Source organism: Emiliania huxleyi (genome assembly GCF_000372725.1).
Source record: "Emiliania huxleyi CCMP1516 unplaced genomic scaffold EMIHUscaffold_27, whole genome shotgun sequence".
NCBI classification, from domain to species: domain Eukaryota; phylum Haptophyta; order Isochrysidales; family Noelaerhabdaceae; genus Emiliania; species Emiliania huxleyi.
Window position 1 is genome coordinate 695,907 of NW_005200011.1, and position 14,936 is coordinate 710,842.

General features: G+C 66.4%; 4 protein-coding genes across 4 annotated transcripts; 3 read left to right on the forward strand and 1 right to left on the reverse strand.

Moving 5' to 3' along the window:
- Positions 1-658: 658 nt before the first annotated feature.
- EMIHUDRAFT_421470 (hypothetical protein) lies at positions 659-1,739 on the forward strand. Its single transcript, XM_005777052.1, has 3 exons — positions 659-796; positions 873-962; positions 1,038-1,739. The coding sequence occupies exons 1-3, from the start codon at positions 734-736 to the stop codon at positions 1,416-1,418; spliced, it is 534 nt and encodes a 177-aa protein (XP_005777109.1). The 5' UTR covers positions 659-733; the 3' UTR covers positions 1,419-1,739.
- A 501-nt stretch (positions 1,740-2,240) lies between these two features.
- On the forward strand, positions 2,241-5,052 carry EMIHUDRAFT_463569 (hypothetical protein). Its single transcript, XM_005777053.1, has 6 exons — positions 2,241-3,053; positions 3,183-3,248; positions 3,457-3,613; positions 4,285-4,388; positions 4,436-4,570; positions 4,735-5,052. The coding sequence occupies exons 1-6, from the start codon at positions 2,250-2,252 to the stop codon at positions 4,870-4,872; spliced, it is 1,404 nt and encodes a 467-aa protein (XP_005777110.1). The 5' UTR covers positions 2,241-2,249; the 3' UTR covers positions 4,873-5,052.
- A 295-nt stretch (positions 5,053-5,347) lies between these two features.
- Positions 5,348-5,944, reverse strand: EMIHUDRAFT_206756 (hypothetical protein; the record flags this gene model as incomplete). Its single annotated transcript, XM_005777054.1, has 1 exon — positions 5,348-5,944. The coding sequence occupies one exon, from the start codon at positions 5,942-5,944 to the stop codon at positions 5,348-5,350; it is 597 nt and encodes a 198-aa protein (XP_005777111.1).
- Positions 5,945-6,918: 974 nt separating this feature from the next.
- EMIHUDRAFT_101075 (hypothetical protein) lies at positions 6,919-10,089 on the forward strand (the record flags this gene model as incomplete). The annotated part of the gene is made up of 6 exons (XM_005777055.1): positions 6,919-8,193; positions 8,760-9,032; positions 9,252-9,323; positions 9,684-9,763; positions 9,846-9,881; positions 9,951-10,089. 6 exons carry the CDS (start codon positions 6,919-6,921, stop codon positions 10,087-10,089), a joined length of 1,875 nt encoding a protein of 624 aa, XP_005777112.1.
- Positions 10,090-14,936: the final 4,847 nt, after the last annotated feature.

A 14,936-nucleotide genomic window follows, 5' to 3' on the forward strand; every position in this document is an offset into this window, starting at 1 on the left:
CGCGGACACGATGATCGGCGTGGCAACACGTGCTGAGTCGTGTGTGCTCCCTTCTGCCTGCTAATGGCGGGATCAAAAGTTGGTCGCTGCGAGGAGAGGTCAAAAGTTGGTCGCTGCGATCTGGAGGAAATGGAATTCCCCCAACGCCCCATGAATTCCACTGAGCCTGACCAATTCTTGACTTGTTGGGCCCTCCGTGGACCGTGGGACCGTGGCCTCTCTCTCGAGGTATGGAGCTACAAAGCGGCCAATGGTAGTAGGATGTATTATCTTCACGGCAGTTATGTAATTTCCGTACACGTTGTCCCGTTCCCCCAGGACCTGCCGAGCTTTGAGGGATGTCGATTTTTTGTAGAACCGACGGCGAGGCGGCGGCGCCTTGCCGATGGCAAGCGATTGCACAGCAGGGGAGCTCGACTGCCGGCTCTTTGAGCTATACGATGAGTACGGCCTCGCACTCCGCATTGGCCTCCTGTGCCTCGGCGTGCAGCTCGCGTGCACGGCGCTCTTCAAGGCGCTACCGGCGGGCGGCAGCTTTGACACGACTCGCTTCCCCGTGTTCCTCGCGCACCAGGTCGTCGCCCTCCCGCTAATGATCCTCCTGACCTACATGGGTTGCGCCGCCTACTACAGTCCCGCGGCCGACTCCCAGCTCGCCGACGCGGCCGGCGCGCACGGGCGGAGCACGTACCCCGTCGCCGCCGGCCGGGACATCTCCCTGGTCATCCTCGGGATGCAGCTCTTCTGGGACCTGCCCGTGACATTGCACGCCGAGATGTATGACGCTGTCAACCTGGCGCACCCACGTCGGGACGGCGACTTCTGTGGCCCTGCGGAACCGTCTCGGAGCCTTCTCGGAGCCTTCCCCATAGGCGCACCACGTGGGGATGGCCATCTCTGCGGCCCTCTCGCTCTCGCCGTACGTGCAGTACTGGGTCCCCTTCTTCGGCGGGCTGATTGAGGCCCCCCCCCTTCGCGCCGCGTGCGTCGGATGCTCCGTTGTTAAGCTCCTTCTCCCTTTCCGACTGGACTCATAGGCCTCCTCCATCCCCCTCGTCCTCGCCGACGTCTTCCACCCCAAGCGGTACCAGGACTTTGCGGAGGCGACGGCCGGCCGCTCCAAGGCCAACTTTCTGCTGCGCGTCACCTTCCTCCTCGCGTACCTGCTCGTGCGCTGCGTCTGGTTCCCCGCAACGGTGGCCTTTGGCGTGGGGCCGGATCTGCTCAGCGAGCTGCGCGGCGCGGAGGACGCGGCCGCAGCGCTCAGCCCCGCGCTGGCGCTGCTGCTGATCCTGCCCCTCACCTTCCTGCAGCTGCACTGGGGCCGGCTCCTCGTCCGGCAGGCGATGAAGGCGCTCGCGCCGCCGCCCGACGACAAGCCCGCCTATGACCAGCTCGACGACCAGCACGTGCTCTAAAAGCCGCGGGCTCCGTCCATGTCATCGGTGGGTGGGGGGTTTTGGAGCTGACTTTACGTTTGGAATCCGCTGCTACTGCTGCTGCTGCTGCTGCTGTTACGTCTTCGGTCCCCGCGGGAAGCCCCGCGCATAGGACAACAACGTCTGTCCCACACACGCACAGACACGCGAACATACATCATGCTCGGGGGCACCCCCCACAGTGTAGTCGTGGTGTGAGCACACAAGTACTAGCAGAGTGCACACCTAAGAATCAAAGCCTCTTGGTTCTTACGCGCGCTCGAGGGAGTTACCAAACTGAGGTAGCGAAAAATAAAAAAACCGGCACAGTCCGCACCGCCTCGCGAAAGGGTGAAGCAACGATCAACTCCAGGTCCAGCTTGGTCCTTGGACTTGCACTTGGCTCTTGGAACTTGGGTGCGACGCGTCGTTCACTTTCTTTTTTTGAGAGCGCCTTCGTTGTTAATAATACAAACAGATGGTCACTTGCCACAGTCACATACACGCACACACACACACCGCACCGCACCCCGCACTCTCACGCCCCCCGCCCGCCCCCGCCTAGCGCTACCGGTACTCAGTCAGTAGGCTGGAAGGAGATGAGGAGATGGAACAGCCCGAGGAAAGGAGCGAACAAACACGTATGTCGTGATGGGAGGTTAAAGTTGTGCGTTGTTCACGCTGCCCGGCGTTTCTCACTTTCCGGGACAGCCCCGCCCTGGAGGCAAGAAATGGCTCAGATCCACGCGGCAGCAAGATTCTTTTTTCGCACAAAAAATCCGATTCTTTTTTTCGCGTGCACCTCGGAGCACATAAATTCCACAGTACGTCATGATCGGAGGAGCTCTCGCCGCCGCGTCCACGGGCCTCGTGACACTGCAGCCGGCCGCCGTGCCGCTGCACTCGCCCATGCATCTGGCCGTGCCCGCGACTCGTCCGGCGGTAGCCACGATGTCGCTGCTCCCGGACCACAGCAGATTCGCTCCGCAGCAGCTCGCCTCGCAGGTGCTTGCGGCGGTGCTCGCGGCGGGCGTGGCTTTGGGCCCTCCAACGGGGCTGGAGGCGGCTGAGGCGGTGGAAGACGTCAATGCCGTCGCGGCGAAGGCCGCAATCAGCCGCTACAACACCCAGAAGGCGACCGTCGCCGCCACCGCTGTCGTCGCGGCGCCCGTTGTTGAGCGGAGCAGCGCGCCGTCGGCGGCGCCTGTCGCCGCGCCCGCCGCGGGTAGCTACGCGAGCGCCGAAGACGCCCTCAAGAAGGAGCAGCGCAAGGCCGCCAGGCCGGCGGCCGCGGCCAAGAAGGCGCCGGTGCCGGTGGCGGCGCCAGCAGCGCCCGCCCCGGCGCCGGCGCCTCCCGCTGCAGCGTCCAAAGTGAGTGCGACGAGCGAGGCGGCGGACCGGGTGGCGGCGGCGGCGGCGGCGCGCAAGGCCAAGGAGGCCGCCGCGGCGCCGGGTGTGCCTGCGCCCTCCAAGGCTGCCGAGGCGACCAAGGCGAAGGTTGCGGCGGCCAAGGCGGCAAAAGCGGAGAAGGCGTCCAAGGCTGCGGCGCCGGCGGAGAAGGGCGCGGCGGGCAGCAAGGCGGCGCGCGAGGCGAAGGCGTCCACGCCCGCGCCGGCCGCCAAGGGCGAGGCAAAGGTGGAGGCCAAGGCGCGGTCCTAGAGCGAGGGGAGTGGTGGGGCGTGAGACGCGTCTCACAGCCCGGGCGCAGGATGGACTTGGGGCATCGTCCCGCCGACGCACGCTCGCGACGCGATCCGCCCGCAGGTGCGGTCTGAGGTGAAGAGCGCAGAGGTGGCGCTGGCGTCGGCCAAGAGCGAGGCGAGCAAGGCGGTGAGCGCGGCGAGCAAGAAGAAGGCTCGCGAGATCAGCCGAGATCAGCCGAGACCAGCCGAGCAAGAAGCATGCTCAGTCGAGCCGAGGTCGCCCGAGATGCGACACCACGCGAGCAGGAGGCGTGCTTTCGCGCGAGGCGGCGCGGTGGGACGCGGCGGTGGTGGGTCGTGCTTCTCACTCACACACGCGTGCGCCGTGGCCTCAGGACCCGAAGCTGAAGGCGGCGGCGGAGCGGGCGAACAAGGGCGTTGAGGCGTCGGCACGCAAGCTGAGCGCTGCCAAGGCCAAGCAGCAGGCCGAGGCCAAGAAGCTCGAGGCCGATTTGGCTAAGGCTAAGACCAAGGCGCTCGCCCACTTGCACCGTCGCCTTGCACTCGCGCAAGGCTGCGGCGGCTCCTTGACTTGGGGGGAGGGGAGGGGGGGAAGGGGGGCTCGACGCTGTGCGTGTGGACGCACTTCACCTTGCCCCCTCCGAAGGCGCGCGAGGCTGGCAAGGTGGCCGCCAAGAGCGACTCCGCAGTCAAGCAGGAGCCCCTGCACCCCGGCCACACCCCGGCCACACCCCGGCCACACGCCGGCCACACCCCGGCCATGCCTCGGCCACACCCCGGCCATGCCTCGGCCACACACCCCGGCCATGCCTCGGCCATGCCTCGGCCACCCCGGCTCTACTTCGCTGATTCGACCCCGCGACCAAGCAGGCGGCCGCTGCCAAGGGCCAGGCCGAGAAGGCAGCCGCAGAGTCGCAGGTTCGAGGGCGGCGAGAGGGCCCCGAGAGGACGCGAGATGAGCCGAGATAGGCCCTCGCCGAGGCGCAGAAGAAGGCGGACGCGCTGGCTGCAGCCGCCGTCAAGGCGTCAAAGGCGGGCGCAGAGCAACGAAGGCAGAGGCCGTCCGAGACCGTCCGAGATCACCCGAGGTCGCCCGAGGTCGTAGGCGGAGCAGGCGAAGGCGGCGAAGGCTGTCGCTGACGCCGACAAGGCGACGAGGCCGAGGGGGCGAGATCACCCGAGATCACCCGAGATCACCCGAGATCGCTCGAGATGTCAGGCGGTCGACAAGGCAAAGAAGGAGATCGCGGCGGCGGGCGCCAAGGGCGATTCGGGCAAGGCACCGCCACCGGCCCGAGAGGGAGAGGTGGGCTCTGTGAGCAGCGTCTCTTCACAAGCCGCGGCTGTGAGCAGGCGTCCGTTGCGTCCAAGCAGCTCGAGGCGGCGCAGCGCGCCAAGAAGGCTGCGGCCAAGGGCGCGGAGGCGGCAGACAAGGCTGCTGCCGCGGCAGCAAAGGCCTCCAAGGCCAAGGGCGCGGCGGTCATCAAGGCGCGAGCGGGAGTCGAGATGTGGCCGGAAGCAGCCGAGAAATGTGCCCACATTGGGAGGAGGGGCGGGGCCTGTCCATTCCCCGCACTTGTGGCAGGCCGTGAAGGCGAAGAGTGGAGGCTTATCCGAACCATCCACGAACCCTCCTCCCGACCTCCCTGTAGGCCGTCAAGGCGAAGGTGGAGCCGTCGGCGGAGAAGGCGAAGACGGCGGTGGCGGTGGCCAAGGGTGCCGACGCCAAGGCGGCCGAGGCGGCGGCCAAGGTTGCGGCGCTGGAGAAGGCGCTGCAGTCGACGCGCTGAGCTGCGGAGGGGTTGGGGTGGAGGGGTGGCTGCCTCTCGGGTGTGGGCCATGGCGGGCGGTGGGTGGGTGGGTGGGGGGGGGGGTAGGGGCGTTTGGTGGGTCCCAGTCCCGCCAACTTCTGGCCCAGGGCAAAGGAGGGGGCGAGGGCTGGTTCCTGGCCCGGTCAGGATGCTCTCCCTACGTCGCCAGTAGAGTGGGGCGGGGTGTGTCGAGCTCCGCACATGTGCACTCTCATGTATGTGTGCGCGCGCGAGCACTCTCGCCTCTTATTCGAGCCGCTCGCGTGCCTTCGCTCCGGCCGGCTTCCAACCGCGACAATGTTGATTGACTCTCCGATATACGGCGCTGTCTACTTATCAAAACGACTAACCGCAAGACGAAATAAAATCTTCAGAAAATAAACGGTGGTCGGTGCGCGGAGGGGCGCGAGGAGACCGCTCTCCCTTCTCCTCAACATGCATCCAAGCACGCTCTCTAGCAACACTTGACCATGAGTGTGCCCTGTTCTGGGTCAAAGTTTTTGTTGAATTTACGCACGCTCGTCGAGCTCTCCCACCACAGCGCATCTTCGTTGCCTTGGAAGTGAGATGCCCCCGGCTGAATCGCGCGCGCCTTGTCGGTGGCGACCGGGCAACAGCCGAGAGGGATGCAGCAGCAGGGGCCGATGGCGACGGACTCGGCGTTGGCATCGACACCGTAATAGGTGCAGTAGCAGCAGGGGCACTCGCTCAGGTAGTAGCAGCCGCTCCGGATCTCCCGGACCCGCCCATCCATTTTTCCACGAGACATGGTCGCTGGAGTCGGGGCACCCTGGGCCGGGACGCCCGGATAGTCCGGGTACACTGAATTGCTGGAATACGCCACAGGCTGCGCGCCCGGATAGTCCGGGTACACAGTAACGGGCTCCGCAGTGACCATCACCGGCTGTGTGTCCGGCACATTGATCGCAATGGCATGCCCGCTGTACACGCCAGGCGGGCACGTCACCTGCATGGGCCCTGCGGGCGTGTTCACCTGGAAGGGGTCGCCTGGCGACACGTTTGCTGGGACGGTCACCTGCATCTGAGACATGGTCTGCGCGGCAAAAAGTGGAACGGAGTGCAAGGAGGTACGTATCTAGATATGTAACTTTTTTCCATCTTCGCGCTTTCTGCTGATGAGAGGGAGCTTTGTTGTAAAATTCTTTTTCCGTGCCGCGTCCGCGTTGCTTCCACACACACGCACACACACACACACCTCACCTCCTGCTCGACCGAGCGAGTTTGCGTTGTCCGTTGAGAAGCGACCCGAGCGAACCGCCGGGTGCCCCGCACCCAGCGGCCTCGCTGGGCCAGCCGGTGTGCGGTTCTTGCCGTATAGCCCCGGCGCCGTCTGCCGGACGCCTGCGTGTCACACGACGGAGTGCGAGCCGCTCGCGGTTCGTACGCCCGCTTGCGGTTAGTGGCGGGCCATCCCCGCTTGCGGGATGGCTTAGCGGGTTCGAGCCGTCACACATTGGCTGCCGGTGTGTGCCGAGGGCCGGGGCTGGGTGGGCGGTAAGCCGTCATTGCCCGGCGCTGCTTGCAGCGCTCTGGGACTGGGTGGTAGAGGTAGTGGCGGCGCTCCAAGAGTGGTACTCTTGGGAATCGAGGTTCCTCCTTTCCGCTCCCCCCCGCAAGGCGCGAGACACACACAGCCAGAAGACAGGGCTCCGCAGCAGCCTTGCTGGGCCAGAAAATCGGCCCGCGAGGTGGGGTGCTACGTAGATCGTAGTATGAGCCCGGCCCAGGTCGTAGTGTTCTTGCTCCAAGTGCTTGCGCTTCGGCGGTTAGTGGTGCACTAACCTCCGTCCGACCCGAGAAACCCTCCTCGGGGCGCTCCTCATCGCAAATCCTGCCAGCAGAGAGAGTCCTCCTACGGGAATGTATGTAAGAGCCACATACACTGAAAATTACTTTATTGAACAGCCAACTGCAGCCGAGGTAGGATGCCGCCCTGCATTCCGCGGCTGGTGAGAGGCCACGTGCCAAGGGAAGAAAGGAACGTACGAGTCTCTGCACGGATCGATGGCCATCTTCCGCTCCCAGTCTTTCTCCCGCGTCAAGCGCGCCCTCTCGTTCAAGAAGCGGGGCCGCAAGCAGGCGGCTGCGGACGAGCCTGGCGAGCCCGTGCCTGCAGCCGCTTCCGAGCCAACCATTGCGGAGCAACCAGACGCGCCGCCGCCTCCAGCCGACACGTCCCCGCAAAGCGAGGCGCCGGCGCCAGAGCCTCCCGCCTCAACGGCGGAGGAGTTGGCGGCGGAGGAGGAGCCGGCGGTCCTCGTCATCGCCCCCTCACCCTCGGCGCGGCTCGAGCCCGAACCTATCAACGTGATCCACCCGGCGGTCGAGGCAACCTCTGGCTTGATTGCCTGCCTCGAGGGGCAGTCGTCGTCGTACTTTGACCTATCAAAGGCGGGCGGCGCGGAGGCGGCGGAGGTTGACAGTGAGCTGGAGGTCGAGGCGGACGCCAGTGCGCCGCCGCTGAGCCCCACGCGTGACGAGCTCAGCGTAATCTTTGGCGAGGCGTCCTACCCGGCCGAGGTGGCGGCGGCGGCGGCGGCGGCGATGACGGCAGCGATGGCGGAGGAGGCAACTGCTGCGTTGGAGGCGGATGCGGTGGGCGTTGAACCGATGGAGGGTCAGGCAGCAGCGGCCGAGCCGGCCAAGGCGCCTGAGGTGGTGGTGGAGGAGGAGAGCGCTGCAGCCATTGAGGCGGTCCCTGTGACTGCTGAGGATGAAGCCGAGACGGAGACGTCTTCTTGCTTCACGAGCGACGCGTCCTCATCTTCGCTGCTGGCGGAGGAGGCGTCCGGCGCGACGGTGTTAGAGGGGGGGGTGTCGGAGGATGAGGTGTCTGAGCCGGACATGTCGGAGCCCGAGATGGACGACGGCGCAGAGGACGGCGCTGCCGACGACGAGGGGGAGGAGGACGAGGCGGTTGCGGCGAACGCGAGGGCGTACGCCGACCTGTACGCTGAGTACGCGCACGAGGCGGCGGCACGCGCGGCGGAGGAGCCCTCGCTCTTTGACCTGCTCAAGCGGTCCGTCTCCAACATGAGCGCAAGCCTGCTCTCACCCCGCGCGCTGCACTGCCTCGGCCGCTCGTCTGCGGCCGAGTCACAGGAGCCACAGCCAGCGGCCGGCGACGAGGAGGCGGCGACGGCCTCAGAGGCGGAGGCTGCTCCCTCCTCGCCCGATGAGGAGTCTGTGGCCTCGGACGAGGAGGCGGTGCGCGCTGCGGTGGTCACGCGCGACCGCGCGCTGCTGCTTCTGAAGGCGGAGGCGCGTGAGTACGCTGAGGTGGCGTGGGAGAGGGCGAGCCGTCGCAGCGCCGCCTCCCGCGTCAGCCGCTCGAGCTCGGTCGCCTCGTCGGCTCGCTCCGCTGAGTAGGAGCGGCGCCGTGGTGTGGGGGGTCCGTGTCTCAGGAGATACGTGATGCGTGTTCGTTCATTTATTGGGGGCTTTGAAGTTTGATACCTCCGGCGGGCTAATGCCCTTGAATAAGTTACATAATGACTGAATCCGCTGTGTTGCCCTCGAGATGCTGCCAAAAATATCTTTCCCTCCGACCCCCTTCGCCCTCGCACCTCCACGTCGCGCACGGAACCACGCGGTCCTCTGAGCTCTGTCCTCTCTCCCCTGGGCTCCTGCATGGAGTGCAGCATGGCAGGCCACGCCCACGGCGAGACCGCAGTCTTCCACAGAAAAGAAACAAAGCAGGCGTGGGAGGACGGCACGCCGCCACCACACAGGGACTTTAAGTCCACAATCTTTCCACTCGCGTTTGCTGTCTGTCCTCCCAGCGGAAATCCCGGCCGACTCCGCTGTGAACAGCGGGTTGTGCGTATACCAACCACTCGAAACAGCGTCGAGCTGTGGAAGAGAGCGGGTCGCTGATGGACCTGCGTGGCAAGACAGTACGCGAGGTGGAGGCCGGCGCGCGGATCCGCGTTTGGTACGAGGAGGAGCAGGACGGCGGCGGTAAGGCCCGCGTCGCCTACCTCGGCACCACGTCAGCCTACTCCGCGGCCGAAGGGCTGAGGGTGCTGTTTGACGGGTACGACGAGAGCGAGCAGGAGGTTGTCGACGCGGCGGACGAGTGGGAGTGGGCGCCCGACCTGCTTGGCCCCTTTGACGCAGTGAGGCTCAAGCTGCGCGGTGTCGGCAGACCAAAGCCGCAACCGCCGGCGCCGCCCTCACCGCTCTTTCCTTAGCCTAAAAAACGGACGCGACGCATCCGCGGTAAGGCCCGTAGGCGGGAGCGGTGGATGCGGGCAGGTCCGGCAAGAAGGCGCCGAACCCGCGCCAACCCCCCTTCCTTCTCTCATTGTGGTCAAACTTTAATTGATTGTTAATAGGCGCGGCTGCCCCGCGGCACCCCCAAGCCGCCTCTCGCTGCGGCGGCAGCCGAGCCGGCCGCTGCCGTGTCCGTGAGCACGCGAGGCACGAGAGCGGCATCCCACACTCCGCCGCCGCAGCCGCAGCCGCAGCCATCGCGCGCGTCGTCGAGGCGTGCCGCTGCCGCCGCCGCCGCCGCCGCCACCACCACCTCCGCCGCCGGAAGCAGCGCCGCCGACGCAGCGGGCGGCAAGGCAGCGCCGGCGCGGGCGGCGGCCGCACCGCCCGCGGGCAAGAGGCGGCGGAGAGGGGACCCGCAGACGGCGCCACAGCTCGCTCTCACACTGCTCGTCCGGCGGGGGGGCGTGGCTCTGCGGGCAGCAGACGGGCACTTGGCAGCAGGCTCGGGCGCGAGGACCGCCATCTTCAGAGCGTGCCTTGCGTGTGAACAGGTACCGTGTGCCGAGGCGGCCGCTCTCGCCGGCGTCGTCCCGCTCACTGCTCCCGCGCCGCCGCCGACCGCCGCCGAAAAGTGCGAGAGACGCCATATGTACGAGCCACTGCGCCGCCCCTCACGGCATCCTGACGCGGCTCTGCGCCGTGAATGTCAACAGGTACGGCGTCTGCCGCTTCTCCGGCCTGATCGCGCGGTGTGCCCCCGCCCCCTGCCCCGCCCCCCGATTACGTCGCAAGTCCAAGCACACGCACGCTTGTGCTAGGTACCGCGACCCAGCCACCGGCGAGCGGTTCGGCTCGGTGGACGCCCTTCGACAGCTGAGGGCTGCTAAGGCCGCGGAGGCGGAGGCGGCCGCCAAGGCTGCCGCGGCCGCCTCCGCGCCAGCTGAGGTGGCGGCTTAGATTTGGTTTATTTCAGCGGGGGCTTTTATGGCATCAGAAACGCGCACGCTTCTCAAGCAGGCGCCGAGCCCGCAGTGCCTCACGGCTTTTTGTCTTGTCCTACGGCTTTACCGATTTAGTCCGTAGACCGAAAAAATAAGAGAGTGTCACTCCAATGCTGGATGGATCAGTGACAGTGTGCGTGTGTGTGTACGTATTACGTATATGTGCTCACTGCTCAATGTGCATGCTACGAGACCAGGCGAGGCTCCGCCAGAATGTCCGGCGGACGGCGCGTCGGCCGGACCCGACGACGTCGGCGTGCGTCGCGGCGTGCGGCGACGCTGACGTCGAGGAGGGTGGTCTGCGAGTGCGCCGACGGCCGTAACCGACATTGGCGGCGGCTCGCGGTGCCCGCCATAGTGGTAGCAGCTGTCTCAGAGCGACAAAGTCAAAGAGCAGAGCGCTACTAAGCTCACCGCGTCGAAGCGGATAGTATCGAATTTATTTCAAAATCTGCAGGCGCGGAAAATTTTGAAGAAATTGTGCACGTGCGTGGCCTCTAGATTTTCATCAAGATCTTTCAAATTTGCGGTGTGGAGTTTTGGGGGGTCAGGGGTGGGTTAGGGTTAGGGTTATTAGGGTCTAGCAGGGTTAGGGTTAGGGTTATGAGGTTAGGGTGTTAGGGTTGGGCTCATAGTCTTGTTGTGTCTGTATATGCCAGCGTTGCAGGGTTCTGTCGCTGGGTGCTGGCCCCAAGACTCAGCCCCGCACGCTGACCACCGGACCACAATGCCGCCTCAAGGGCAGTCCAGCCACCTCTTACACGCGGCCGGCGCCCTCTCGCGGCAAAAGGGTCGAGCGAGCGGGCAGAGTCGCGCGGTGTCTGCGCACCCGCGTGCCGATGGGCGGCACACGCAACCGAGAGAGGCCCTGTCACGCCGCCAGTAGCGTTCCGCACTCCCCACGCCACCAAATGCCGCCTCAGGGCGCCGGGCTCGGCGGACCGGGCAGCGCGCGATGAGAGCATTGCGCCGGCCAAGGCATCGTCGCGGGCCCGTCGCGCGCTCAACCTGGCCAAGAAGAAGGAGGACAACTAGGCACCAGACAACTAGGCGCCTGAGACGGGTCTTCGAGCAGGAACGCAGGCCGTTCATGCTCGCCATCAAAGAGCTGCGTCCTCCGGCGGCCGCCTGCGCTAGAAGTGATCGGCGCCAGAGCCGGGAGGTGCGCGCGGTCGGTCGCGGGAGAGCGCAATGCGATGGCCTGAGCGAGGACGGCTGTGCGCCCGCGCATAAGCCGTGTCTGGGGAGGTGAACCTGAACGCGTCCAGTTGAGTGGTGGGATGTCGCGTGTGGAGGTGTTCGCCGCCTATATGCTCTATCCTGCGGCAAGACGGACGCGTTTTGACAATCAAAATCTACCTCAAAATTTGCGGCCGCCCCTCGAAATTTGCTGATCAAAATTTGCGGTGGCCCGGATCGAAACCTGTGCTTTGGCGCGTTGTGGCCCACACTGTCGCTTATACGCCTACCATAAACCCACGATAAGACTGCGCGACGCTGCGGATCAGCCCCAGTGCCCCTCCCAACCGTACAAAGGCTGCGGTGATTGATAGTATACACAAGCAACCCAAACACGTCGAAAGAAGTACACAGGTCGACGCTCGACACACCCACCATGGCTCGGATGTTGCTGGTGACGGAGCAGTGTCGTGACGGGGTGGTCACGGCAGGGGCCACCGCTCGCGCACACGTCGAAGGCGCGACCTGAGAGGAAGGGAACATTAAGTTCTTATGCCGTACCATCTGCCCTGGGTCGCTCGGCCACTCTCGTTGAAGCTTGGGCTCGACCCTTCCGCCGCTGCCGAGCCTACTCACACAGCGCGAGAACGACGCTGTTAGGTGGGTGGGTGCGTGATGCGCGTCGATCCGACGGCCGGTACGGGTGGCGAGGTGATGAGTGACGCCGGTACGATCATCGGGGTCCACTTTCCCGGTCGCAGGCTGCGATTGTTCACGTTTTGCGATGACCAGCGAAGCGAGTGCCTCGCTGGTCGTCGCAAAACGCCGGCCTGGGCGCGGTTCTTCGCTGCGCTCAGGTCCCGCTCGCATTCAGCAGTGTAAGACGGCTCTCTGCCTAGACGGAGGGCGCGTGTGGGATGCAGAAGTGTCGCAGGTACAGCTCCACATCGGTTTGTACGCCAAGAGCTCTTATCGTGGGTTTCTGGTAGCCCCGTACGACAGTGTGAAAGACTAGAGCCGTAACGACCCGGCGCTAAAACCCGGCGCTAAAACCCGAAGGGGGCATACGTTAGGACGGGTTAGTGCCGGGTTAGCGTCGGGTTATGGTAACCCGTTCTAACCCGTGCTGACCCGTGCTGGGTTAGTGTGGCTTAACCCGGTGGAACCCACGCGGCTAACCCGCGCTTACTGACTGACTCGCACCTACAAAATCGCTGTCAACCCAGCCACGTATCTTACCCCTCTCTCCGCGAACGCTGCGTGACTAGTGTCTCGCTTCTCCTGCAGGAGGCCCCGACGTACGGCTCTCTCTGAACTGTTGAGTAAGCAGACGAGACAGCACCGCGACTCTTTGGTCTCTCGAGAGGCGAACTCAACGGCAGCACCGCGTCACACTCCCCGCAAGCCCAGCCGCTCGCACGCCGCACGGTACTCGGCGAGCGCCGCCGCCTCCTCAGGCGACGCCTCCTCCTCCTCCCCGCCTGGCCCTGGGCGTGGCTCGGCCAAACGGACGCAGAAGACGAGCGTAGCTGCCGCCGCGCCGCCGCACGCGGGCTCGGGCGGCTTCTTCTCGTCTGGGTCGCAATCCCGCCCGCTCTCTCCCTCGCTCGCTCGACCGCTCTCCGAGTCGCCCTCTCGCCCGCTCCCTCGCCCGCTCCCTTGGAGCTGCGCCGATATCTCCTCGCACTCAAAGTCTGCCGCGAGCGCCTGTTCGTGGTGCAACCGGCTGAGGGGAGGAGCGAGCGGCGGAGTTCGCACCAGCCTGGCCGCCTCGCGCCTCGAGTAGCCAGCGCTCGTCGCCGCCGCGCCGGGTGTGCGAGAGCAGCACCGTCGCGCCGGGCGAGGCGGCGCACAGCTGGCCTGGCGGTGGCGGTTGGTGCAGCGTCAGGGTGTGAATACAGAGTCGTGTCGTGGCTTGAGTGAAAGGGGAAATAGCAGGGGCCGCTCTGCATCTAGGACAGCTGGCGGAGCGTCGTGGTGAGCTGCGGCAGGCTCTGCACGAAGGCGGTGATGTCGGCGCCGAGGATGATATCGAGGGAGGACGGCTCGAGCAGAAAAGGCGGCAGCGGGCAGCCCCACTCCAGCTCCACGGCGGAGCAGCAGTCGGCGACGCCGTTCGCCGCGGCGTTCCGACGGAGCAGCGGCAGAAGCGGCGCAAGGTCGGTCAGCTGCACGCTCGAGGCGCCGCACCGCGCCGCGAGGATGCCGCACGCCCCTGCAGAGGGAGCGGCGGCGCGGGAGGCGGAGGGCGGCGGCGTGGGAGGAGGGGGCGGAGGCGGCGTCGGGTCGGCGGAGACGGCAGTGGCGCACCGCAGCCGGCGCCGAGCTCCAGCACGCGCTTGCCTCGCCAGTGGCCAACCCCGGTGGGGAAGGCGGCGCATGGGCGCTGCATCAGCTCGCATAGGACCACCGCAGCGACCCAGACCGACGACTGCATGCTCTCCTCGGCGCACGTCTCGCCGCTACTCTGTTCGAGCGTGAGTGTGACGCCCGATGGCTGTAGCTCGAGCAGGGCGGGGATGAGGTGCCGCTCGCTGTAGCTGGCGGCGGAGTCGCTGCTGAAGGAAGTGCGCATCATATCTAAAGATATATTGCTCCCCCGTTGTCCGCCGTTTACCCGTGACCAGCGGAATTCGCGGACCCGAGGAGTCTCGCTCGAGCTTGAGCTGGCGAACCATCATGCCGCTCTCGGCACAGCAGAAACGCGAGCGCCGCACCGCGAAGCGCGCTGCCGAGGCTCAGGACGCGGCTCGCGGGCAGCGCAACCGCCCGGCGCCGAGCCGGTGCTAGGCCGCCTCCGCTGCGCCTGCTTCCTTGCGCGCCGCTGGACGTCGGCCGAGAAGACCGCTTCCCTCTGGGGACCCGACTCCGCGAAGATCGCGCGCGCGTCGTGAGTGGCGGCGCGCGCGCGATCTCCGTTCCCGGGCACGCCGGTCGCAGTCATGGGCTCCCAGGCTCAAAAGCGCTCCCGTCAACAGCGAGCGAGCGCCGCCGCTGCTCCTCCTCCCGCCGCCGCTCACCGAGACTCGGTGCCGCCGTTGTCTCCGCCGCCGCCGCCGCCGCCGCCGCCGCCGCCGCCTCGCGCCTCGCCTCCGTCACCGCCGCCCTCCATCTCGCAGCGGCGCGTCCCTCTGATGGCGCGGGCGCCTCGCTCACCGGCGCCTCGCCGCCGCCCCCCCCCCTTCTCGCGCCGCTCCGCTCGTGGCCGCCGCCTCCCCTGTCAATCCCGCCGCCTCCCCTGTCATCCCGCCGCCCGCACCACCGCCGCCACCGCCTCGCGCCTCGCCGCCGCCGCCACCGACCGCCCTCTCCCACCTACGGCGCCGCTCTGAGCGCGGTGCAGGGGGCGAGCCCCCGCGGCGCAGCCTCACCGCAGCGCACTGCGCTCTCCGCGCCCCTGACGATTAGTGAGGAGGTGGTGTTGCACAGCATGGAGCTCGGCGAGCGTTTAGCGAGCCCCTCACCTAGTGCATACATACATGTGTTGTGATCTAGGTCCGCGGCGAGAAGAACCGAGTCCTCGCCGGGCCGGGGGGCGGGTTGGGCTCAACAAGGTTTGCCTCTCGCACCCCGTCTGTTTTCCTTTCCTTTTTTCTCTGCAACACCCTCTCTTTTCCTCTCTAT